Genomic DNA, 11,581 nt, shown 5'->3' on the forward strand with positions numbered 1-11,581 from the left:
GGCAGTATGTTTAGGAAGTTGCCCCAGTATATAAGCTGCTCAAGATACTATATGACATGTCCCTCAAGAGATGCAATATACCAATGAGTAAATTATTGTGCATTAACTAGTCGATTGTCATGTTCGCAGGTAGTCTGGATATTTCGGGAGTGGCAAAAATGGTTATTGTCCAAAGTAGTTGTATTGGAACCGACGAATCTGAACTGCTCAATGTGAAGGCAACCACGTTCAATGTTGAGAAACTTCCAAGCACTTTGAGGCTTATTATTCCGGACATATCAACAGACAAAGTTATTATAACTGGGTTAGGTAGGAAACGGGCTCCGCTCGAATTGCACAGTGACTCAGAAGGGGAAGGTCATGTGTCTATGGATGTGGTAGGTACGTCCAAGATGGATAGAGATATGAACCAATGGGTCCTATAGGTATGGGCTCTAAGAATGCGAATGATATAGATAGGGATGATGTTATGGACAGTGATTGTATGCTTGAAGATGATGGTCTAGTTTATGGAGAATTTAGTGGTAGTGATAGCCCAGGTTGTGTTACTGCATGCTTCAGAATGGCTGGAGTCGTATCTGGTGTGGAAAGTGGCTGTCATGTTGAAGAAGTTAATGGAGTTGATGGTGTGTCCGCGGCAGGGGTAGAAAAGAGTGGTGGTCATGCAGAAAAGGTTAGTGGTGTTGCTGGTGTTGCGGCGGGGGAAGAAAGCAGTGGTGGTCAAGCGATATATGCAGGACGTTACAGTGGAGTATTATACCAGCACGTCCTCAGAACTCCGCACACCGCTCCTGGAGTGTGCCCATTTGGTCCAATAATGCTTCCTTTTGAGTATATCCGCCCCCCAAGTAATGGATAACGGTGTGTGTACGTAGGACAATGGTGGCGGCGACAATCCAAATATCAGTGGTGGTACTAATAATGACATATTTGACAAACCACCAGTCGTTTTACCAGCATTTGGAAGGGGTATGGGTGATGGAGAAGGAGCACGGTGACGACAAGAAGAAATCGGTGCGATGAGTGAACGAGTTGACCGCTTGAAGGAAAGAATAGAGAAATCCCAACGCTACAAGAAGGTTGTGGTTGACGAAGGTTGCATAGAAGATGCACTTCCAACTGAGTGGGTAGCTCCAGATCCAAATTTACTGACTGTGGGTATAGAGTTCCCTGAAAGGAGTTTGCTTATTTTTCACATGAAGACTTTTGTAATTAAACATAACTTTGAACTATTAAGATTGAAAACGGATTGGAGAAGGGTGCAATTTGGATGTAAGGGGGCTGAGATGAATAGTTTGAGTTCCACATGCCCATTTCACGTGTATTGCAGCACGAAAGGTTCATATATATGGGGTATGAGAACCTTATATAACTTTCACACATGTGGTTCCCAAAAGGCTGGTGAGTTTAACCGTGAGGTGTCAAGCGGTTATGTCGCCATGTCATATAAAGACCTTTTGCAGAATGACAGAACATATAAGGCAATGCACATGAGAGCAATGGTTAAAAAGTGGACTTCAGTAGATATCAGTTACAGAACTGCGTGGCGGGAAATGGAAAAGGCTCTCGAAGAGGTAAGTGCGCTGCAAGACAGTCAACTTATGTTCCTATTTGAAATGCCTTTTCAGGCTCTCTGGTAAATGGACAGCTTATACAGTGTCATATAGGCAGCTTAGATATGTAACTGATCAAGTTGTTCGAGACACTGTATACGTTGTGAACGACACTAAATATGCTGTAGGCCTAATAGACTGTGATTCAGTTGAACACTGTATTAAGATATGTTATTGTATTTTCATAGAAAGATGTTGTAAGATCTGAACGACACTGTATAAGCTACGGATTCCACTATATAAGAATTGAAAGACAGCTTAGATATGTAACTTATAAAGTTGTTCCAAACACAATACAAGTTCTTCGCGATGCTATATAAGCTGTGATAGACACTATATTCGATGTGAAAGACAGCTTAGAAATTAAACTTATAAAGTTGTTCACAAAACTATACAGGTTGTGCAAGACACTATGTAAGCTCGAAAAGACATGATATAAGTTGTACACCTTTTAGACCTAATAGACTGTGATTCAGCTCAGCACTGTATTCAGATATGTTATTGTATTCCCATAGGAAGAAGTTGTATTAACTATAATTGTAATTTCTACAGATTCAAGGTAGTTTCGGCCAGTCCTATCAACTACTCAACACCTACAGTAAAGAATTGAGGAAGGTTGATCGCTTTAGCTTTACAGAGCAGCAAAGAGTGGGAAACACAGATCGCTTCAAGTGTTACTTATGGAGCTATGGGATTACTGTGAGGAGCTTCCGTCACACATGTAGACCACACACAGAAATAGACGACACACATTTTAGGGGGAGATCAAGAGGATGTCTGATTTCAGCCATTGTTGTTGACGGTGATAATCATGTTTTCCCTGTTACTTTTGGTCTGGTTAGCGGTGAAGACAACGAGAACTACGATTGGTTTTTGCATTGCCTAGGAGACCAAGTGGTTGGGTATGAGACTCTGTTAGTTATCATATCTGAACGGCATCCCAGTCTGGTAGTCCAAGTCCCTGAGGTGTTTCCACGGGCGAAACATGTCTTTTGCATGAACCACATTTGTAAGAACATGTCGGGTTTGACTCTGTCACTTTCGCTTATGAGGAAGATTAAAATAGTAGCTAAGATAACTCAAGAGTGGTTTTTCCGTGTTGTGATGAGAGATATAAAGAAAATGAACTCAAGTGTCTACGATAAGCTTATGGAGATTCTGTTGGATAAGTGGGCATGTCACGTCCCCATAGTAAAGAGATATGGCATTGCCTACACTAACCATGTTGAGTGCTGGAACAACGTGATTAAAGATGACAGAGCCCTTCTAGTTTTTTGTTTAGTGGAAGCAATTAGGTTGAATCTCAGTGCGCATGACACTGCCTCTTTTTGTGTGTGAATGTGGTATGGTCGTTGAACAAAAGAGAAGCGTATCAAAACCTAATTATCCCTCAATAAGTAAAGGATGAGTAGGGTATCGTTCCACTTTTAAGTGTATGTTTATATGAAGGACAGAATTTGGAAAGGGGTTTGAGGGATTAAAAACTATGATTATAGATATTGTAGATTCTAATGCTAAACTAAACTAACTAAACTTATACTAAAGCTAAGAATTGGAAATAAGGAGAGAATATGAGAGAGATAGATTCAAGAGATTCAAATCCACCAATGCTTTTGATTCAATGACCTTTTGCTTCATGTTGTTCTCCAAGTAGACTACAATCGAACCAATCGGCGAGTGCCGATGCCTTTTTGGGTGAAACATCGTTAAACAATTAACTCTACTTAAGGTTGTTCCTATGTTCATATTACTAGTATCTTCTTTCCTTTTATGTGAGCTTGGGCAGCTATTCAATGAATCACCATCTAAGGCAAACACAAGGAATACTTCCCTTACTCTAAAACACTACACAATTAGAAGAAAAGTAAAGAATAATAGTATAATATTCAATTACAATAAATAAAACTTTATTCTAGCATTATATTCAATTGCAATAAATAAAAGCATGTTACTAGCAAATATTCAATTGCAATAAATAAAACCCTAAACTAGCATGATATTCAATTGTAATAAATAAAAACCTTAATCTATACTTCCATCCCCCCCGTGGGCAATGGAACTAATAACTAAAAACATAAAGAACTAACTTGATTGAAGAACATCATGAACCAGAAGAATCATTAAACCTTAAGCACTGGTTTCATCTCCTCCCTTGAAGGAGAAGATTAGCCTTCCATATAGAAGGAAGAACACGAAGAACGAGAAGAAGAAGAGTTGAAGAACATAAGACTAGAAAAACTAATTTATTAAGACTCTCTGCCTCAAGTTCTGGAGACAAGAATATAAGTGAATTGGCAAATTACATGAGGCACTTAGGTCCTCTATTTATAGGGGTTACAATGAGCTCTAGAAGCATTCCAAACCGTCATTTGTTTCCTAATACAAATAAACTTCTTCCAGAGTCCGACTTCGTCTTCAAAACTGAGAAGGAATTGGCTACAGTGTCGATTCATGCATCGGGCCGCATTATTCATGCGTCCCGGACTTAATCAATGCGTCGGGCCGCTCGATCTATGCGTCCCAGACTCAATCAATGCGTCTGGACGCTCGATCCATGCGTCCCAGACGCATAAGCCGATTTTCTCTCTTCTGCTCTATCCTTCTATCCTCTTTTGCGGGCTTTGGTCCAAGCAACGAATCCTTTGGCCTTGGGCTTCCAAATAGACTTTAATATAGGTCCAAGTCGCATCTTTAACAGCTCCAATTCCTTGGCCTTCTCCATGATTGTCCACGGGCCTCCCATGTGATCCTTAATGCTCCGAGTTGCTTCGTTTTACCCCTTTTTCTCTAATATTCTACAAAACTCTCTTTTTCACCTGTAGAATCTTAAAACACAACTTATAAACACTATTAGTCCACTAAGATGGCTAAACAAGAGGCATAATCGAGGGTTAAATAGCACTTTTTGAGCACTTATCACAACTCCCAACTAGCCATTTGCTAGTCTCTTAGCAAATAAGATAAAAAATAGATAAGTGATCAAAATCACATCCTAATAACAAAAATAAAATCCTAACTCATTTTCTTAGGAATCCCGATTGCATTTACCATATGCAACAAGGCTTTAAACCTTTAAGTTCTCCAAAAAGGACGAGTTATAGTCTCGTGAGGGTTTTCAGGTGATATACCCACAAAATCAATCAATAGCATGTTCAAGAATGATAGTATTTTTCAGAGAGAGAAATTCCTTACCCACTTAGTGCTTACTCCAATAGACAATCTCCATTGCTAAGTACATTGCTGCAAAGACTCATAGATTATGATGAGAGATAGTAAAAATTGACAAAAATTCTCAATCAAGGCTTATGTGTGTACTTAGTCAATCTCCTATACTCTCTTATCCAAGAAACGGAATCCCTAGTTTACTATAGGTAGATAATCTCGACTTTCAATCCTCACTAGTCATACTCTCAACAAAGAATCTCTCAGAATATGGTATACTATTTTACCTCATATATGTGGGGAAAAGAATAATGCATATGAACATCCCACATACTACCTTGAAAAACAGACTTCTGAATAAAAGTAGTCTCATGGAAAGAATGTCAATCACATATGAAGTGTCGGGTCATTCACTTTAGCATCCTCTCACCTATTCTAGACTTCGTACCATACTGTAGTGATAAGTCATGGGTTGTAACTTGGCTTGGGTATTGGTTTATGAAGAAAAGGTAAAAAGGATTATAAGGTTGTTTCTGAAAAACACTAAGGGTTTTGCTTCTTTCTTTGGAAGATTTCTTTAAATTATGTATTGCAGAGAAAATTCTTCCTTTGTCTTAGCTTTTCCATCCATTCTGTTCAACTTTTTTTTTTTTTTTTTTTTTTTTTTACTCAGTGGTATATCCTTGATTAGTACTGGATATGCTTGTTTTCCACTAGCTTCTTTCACTTTGAATAGAATGATGGTCTTCATTGTATCTCTCTGATATTTCCTTGTAATCTTCTTTTTGTGCTCTTTCTTCCTCCTTGTGCCCCTCGTATTCTCAGAAACATATGGGTATGGCTGATAAAGATTTTGGCTATACTCCTTGTCTGGAGTTGGGTAAAGGGTAGAGGGTTTTATGAAAGAAAATGGCTTATTATAAGGCTCAAAAGGGTTTAACATGATGGTCCTACTAGGTGGGATAAAGGCTGAATGGGTTCACTATTTGACTTATCAGTATGATACTCTGTTTCGAATAGACTACAAGACCTAATGGCTATCTCCCCAGTTGATGTCACTTCGTGATTAACCAAATCAACAAAATAATGAGACTATATTACAACGACATAAAGAACTGAAAGATGTTGAGTCACTAAGACTCGGATTTTTCTCGTAAGAACTCTCCAAAAAATGGGTATAAAGCTCAAGTCTCACAGGCTAAGTCTAAAAATTCTACTTCCAGTTTACTAGGAGTTTAAATCTCTCTTCTAACAAAAGTACACAAAACTGACCAAGTACTATGGTGGTGCCTTGATAAAGAATTCTATCAACAAGAACTATGTCCGAGCATAATAAATAGTCTAAGCGGTAATGAAATCAATAATATCAACTATCTATCAAACTCAACACTAAGCAGTATAGAATATATATCCCAGACTCATCATTAAAATTTATTTTTCTCATGCTGCTGATATAGAAACAAAAATATTTTTGTTTTTGAAAACTAATTTTCGAAATTCATTTCTCAAGTACACCCTCCCCCAACTTAACATATGCATTGTCCTCAATGTATAGAAATTAAGTAAATGAAATGAATGAGAAAAAGGGAAGATGTTACCATTGATGCCGAATATTTAGGTCTTTTTACGTCAGATCCCCAAGACGTAATGTGAGTCTTTTAAACTCAGATTCTCAAGACTTTATATCATGCATTGTCAATTTGGAGTGAGGAGATCAGATTTTCTCACCCAAATCTGACGAATGTTTGGAGGATGAGGAGGTCTCACCTTGTGGGTCATCAAAAATACTCCTTGATATGCTGGAAAGATTGTTGGTGAAGTTGCTTCTCTACCTTGAACTATTTTAGGTCTGATGATTGTGTGATAGGCCTTGTGGTTCCCACATGTAGAAGAAGGTTGACGAAAATCTCTCTTTCTAACAGGACAATAGTATCTGATGTGCCCTTTACCACCATAGTGATGATAATGGATGTCTGGCTGACTACGCTCAGGGTGGGTAGTAGACTGGTTCACATAATTCTCTCGTTCAGACAATGATGGTGTAGAAGAGGCTTCAACAATCAGGTAATGCTTCTTATCAATATGGTCCACTTTTTCTTTTTAGAAGACTCATTTTAGGTTTCTAGATTACGTTGTTTTTCCAAAACTTCTTTAAGATGATTCTCTAGTAACTAATTTTTCAAGGCGTAAGTCCGTTTGTTCATCCTGAAATGTAGAGTTCATTTTCTCAAGGTATGATACTCTCTCTGCCAATTTTCCATTCTGCTCACTTAAATCCTAAATTTTCTGCAGAGATTCTAAGAACATGGCTAGCAACGCCTCTGTGGTGTGGTTCTCAGGTTCATCATAGTTTTTTGTAGATTGAGCACTTTCAATTGTATCTTCGAATGGGACGAATTTTTGTATCATGCTATCAAGGAAGTACACCTCTCTACTTTCGGCTTCATCACAATCTTTATGCAACAGGTGAAAGATATTTATGTCCATAGACATCTTACCAAAGTTTATCTTCATTTCACCATTGTGACAATTTATCAAAGCTTTTGCGGTAGCGAGGAAAGGTCAACCTAGAATAATTGGAATTTTATCAAAGGCTTCCTGGGTGTCTATCACAATGAAATCCACTAGATAGTAGAAATCGGCTACTTGAACAAGAACATCCTCAACTATGCCTCTGGGAATCTTGGTAGAGCGGTCAGCTAACTTCAATTTGACTTGTGTAGGCTTTAGGTTCTCCAGGCTCAACGCTTGGTACACATGATAGGGCAAGAGATTAACACTAGCACCAAGGTCTAAAAGAGCATTACCTGTGAATTTTTCTCCTATCTTGCATGATATTGTAGGACTTCCTGGATCTTTGAGCTTTACTGGAGCTTGCTGATGGATAATAGATGTTGTTTGTCCAGCTAGAAACGCTAGCTTTGGAACATGAGTACTTCTCTTTATGTTGCATGCATCCTTCAAGAATTTGGCATATGATGGCAACTGCTTAATCGCTTTGAGAAAGGGGATATTGATGTTATCTTTCTCAAATGCCTCCTTCATCTCTAAAAATTGCTTATCTTTTTTGCTTTGAGCAAAAACATAGGAAAAAAAAGGTGCCTTCGGTACAAACACATCGGCATGTGCTTTGCTATTCTTTCTCTTTGGCATTCTTGCATATCTTGTCTTGGTCATCTTGACAAATGGGAGTGGAAAGGATTTCCCCCACTTCCTTTTGAACTTCATTTGAAATCTTGACCGATTGCTCTGTAGTAATGTCATAATGAGAAGGTAAGTCAACCTTGTTGTCTATCTTCAATCCTGATCTGAGAGTAGTAACTGAGCTAACATGACCATGGAGTTGATCAGTACTAGAATTTGTCCCAATGTGGCATACATCTTCACTCTTCAATATTGGTTCCAATAAGCTAGGTTGAGTGGCTTGTGTCTTTATAGACAAAGCAGTGGTGAGTTTGTCGACCTTAGCCTCTAGAGACTCCATTCTAGAACATTGACTTGCCTAAGATTGCTGGAGATTGAGCTGAGACTGTGCAATAAGCTCTAGAACACTTTCAAACTTTTGATTTTTCTGTGATAGCAAAGTAATTGCATTCTCCGTGTTGGCGGGTGTGGCATAATTTCTCCTAGGATCGGGGCACTAACTCTCCCACTTGTATTGGAATTTTGTTGAGAGTATAATTGTTGTTGAGGGACCAACTGTGAAACTTGACTTGTCGTGGAATATAACTTTGATCTTGAGAACCTAGGGGTCCAAAGATTCAATCTCCAATAATTACCTTGAAAGTTATTACCACCTTGGTTGGGCCTCTGAAATGAGTTTATATTGTACTCTCCAACTAATGCATGTTGATAGTAACCAGGACATTCTAGAGTTGCATGAGAAGTGTCCCAACGGACTTCGCATAGATTGGCTAGCTTGCATGACCGGAGAGATTTAACTTGAGACTTGTTGAACTTGGAGGGATTCATAGATAACTGATTAAATTTCTTACTCAGAGTTTCAATGCTGGTGGCCAGGCTGGCCAATGTAGACTTCAGTTCTTGATCTGATTGTTCATGTGCTTGGTAACCAAATTGCTTTGGCTCCCCCTCCATGCTAGCGACATCCTCGTTGCTAGTAGTCCATTGTTGTGTTTCTTCAGCTAAATTCTCGAGAAAATTGTAAGCTTCCTCTCCATCCATTGATGTAAACTTGTCTTTGTGCATTGACTGTATCATCTGCTTGTTCATCATCGAGAGTCCTCGATAGAAAAAATGAGCAAGTGTGCTCTTATCATAACCATGATGTGGACATGAGACTAACAAATTATTGAATTTCTCCCAGCTTTGATGATATTATTCAGTCACTTTTCCTTTGAAATTGCTGATAGCTTGCTGCATGGCATCTGTCTTCTGGGGTGGGTAGAACTTGTTCATAAACTTTGTTCTCAACTTCTCCCAGTTGTCTATTGAATTGATCGGCTGTGCAGTTAACCATTCAGATGCTTTACCTTCTAGTGAGAGCGGAAAAAGAATCAACTTGATACTCTCATCTTTGATATTTTGGTTCTTGAAAGTTCTGAGGACTGATAGAAATTTGTTTATGTGAACATATGGCTGAACATTGTCTGAACCATTGAACTTTGGAAGCATAGAGATTACTGATGCTCTAAGTTCAAACTGGTTAGCTTCTGTATCTGGAAAAACAATACTGCTGGGTGGGTCTCCAATGATTGGCGAATAGAAATCGCTCAACTTCTTTCTCTGTTGTGCTTGCATGGGTGGGATAGCTTCAGGATTATTGGTGTCTACAACACCTCCATCATTGTGTGTGGCCATTGTATCAATCCTGTCTAGTATTCTTGCTATGCGAAGATGATGAAAACTATCCTACTATGCTTGAATGCAATTAAACTAATATGCAACTATTCTAAATTATATTAATATGCAAAACTACTTTCCTTCAACTGGGTTGGGCTTTGCAGCTAGTATCTCGCCCGTTGTCTAAAGCTGTCTCTTCTAGGGTTATGGTGAATCACTTGGATTGCTTAAGTACCACTTCCCACGACGATATAGTCCGTTTGTCAAGATTCGGACAAGAAACACTAGAGTTTGATTTTTTATTTTGTGTTGGCTTACAACTTCAATTGTTGAAAAGATCCTAAATGCAATTATACTATAAAACAATAAAACTAAACTATGATGCAGCTAAACTAAGAAAGCAATAAAAAGAATGAAGATTCAACTAACCTGGATGGTAGATCTTGTCTTCAAGATGTCCTTCAAGCTTCTTTCTTTCTTAAAAGGTTGGATGATGCGGCTAAAATTACCTCAATATCCAAAGTTCTAATCTTGAAAGAAAATGTTAAACATAAACAACTTAAAACGACAGTGGCGCCATTGACACTGCCTCTTTTTGTGTGTGAATGTGGTATGGTCGTTGAACAAAAGAGAAGCGTATCAAAACCTAATTATCCCTTAATAAGTAAAGGATGAGTAGGGTATCGTTCCACTTTTAAGTGTATGTTTATATGAAGGACAGGACTGGAAAGGGGGTTTGAGGGATTAAAAACTATAATTATAGATATTGTAGATTCTAATGCTAAACTAAACTAACTAAACTTATACTAAAGCTAAGAATTGGAAATAAGGAGAGAATATGAGAGAGATAGATTCAAGAGATTCAAATCCACCAATGTTTTTGATTCAATGACCTTTTGCTTCATGTTGTTCTCCAAGTAGATTACAATCGGGCAATCGAGCGAGTGCCGATGCCTTTTTGGGTGAAACATCGTTAAACAATTAACTCTACTTAAGGTTGTTCCTATGTTCATGTTACTAGTATCTTCTTTCCTTTTATGTGAGCTTGGGCAGCTATTCAATGAATCACCATCTAAGGCAAACACAAGGAATACTTCCCTTTACTCTAAAACACTACACAATTAGAAGAAAAGTAGAGAATAATAGTATAATATTCAATTACAATAAATAAAACTCTATTCTAGCATTATATTCAATTGCAATAAATAAAAGCATGTTACTAGCAAATATTCAATTGCAATAAATAAAACCCTAAACTAGCATGATATTCAATTGTAATAAATAAAAACCTTAATCTATACTTCCAGCCCCTGGTGTGGGCAATGGAACTAATAACTAAAAACATAAAGAACTAACCTGATTGAAGAACATCATGAACCAGAAGAATCATTAAACCTTAAGCACTGGTTTCATCTCCTCCCTTGAAGGAGAAGATTAGCCTTCCATATAGAAGGAAGAACACAAAGAACGAGAAGAAGAAGAGCTGAAGAACATAAAACTAGAAAGACTAATTTATTAAGACTCTCTGCCTCAAGTTCTGGAGACAAGAATATAAGTGAATTGGCAAATTACATGAGGCACTTAGGTCCTCTATTTATAGGGGTTACAATGAGCTCTAGAAGCATTCCAAACCGTCATTTGTTTCCTAATACAAATAGACTTCTTCCAGAGTCCGACTTCGTCTTCAAAACTGAGAAGGAATTGGCTACAGTGTCGATTCATGCGTCCGACGCTTCGATCTATCGCCCCCGGACTTAATCAATGCGTCTGACGCCGATCCATCGTCCCCCAGCGATAAGCCAATTTTCTCTTCTTACGCTTCTATCCTTCTATCCTCTTTTTGCGTGTTTTGGTCCAAGCAACGAATCCTTTGGCCTTGGGCTTCCAAATAGACTTTAATATAGGTCCAAGTCGCATCTTTAACAGCTCCAATTCCTTGGCCTTCTCCATGATTGTCCACGGGCCTCCCATGTGATCCTTAATGCTCCGAATTGCTTCGTTTT

At 38.3% G+C, this 11,581-nt stretch overlaps 1 protein-coding gene across 1 annotated transcript; it reads left to right on the forward strand.

The window, feature by feature from the left end:
* Positions 1-1,019: 1,019 nt before the first annotated feature.
* Positions 1,020-2,951, forward strand: LOC147519319 (uncharacterized). Its single transcript, XM_086594110.1, has 2 exons — positions 1,020-1,574; positions 2,166-2,951. Exons 1-2 carry the CDS (start codon positions 1,020-1,022, stop codon positions 2,949-2,951), a joined length of 1,341 nt encoding a protein of 446 aa, XP_086450236.1.
* Positions 2,952-11,581: the final 8,630 nt, after the last annotated feature.

This window comes from Coptis chinensis, chromosome 2, assembly GCF_015680905.1.
Source record: "Coptis chinensis isolate HL-2020 chromosome 2, ASM1568090v1, whole genome shotgun sequence".
Classification (NCBI taxonomy): domain Eukaryota; kingdom Viridiplantae; phylum Streptophyta; class Magnoliopsida; order Ranunculales; family Ranunculaceae; genus Coptis; species Coptis chinensis.

Coding starts and splice junctions, on each gene's coding strand:
- LOC147519319 (XM_086594110.1), top strand. CDS start 1,020: ATGAGTGAACGAGTTGACCGCTTGAAGGAAAGAATAGAGAAATCCCAA. Junction 1,575..2,165: donor TGGAAAAGGCTCTCGAAGAG/GTAAGTGCGCTG, acceptor TAATTTCTACAG/ATTCAAGGTAGTTTCGGCCA.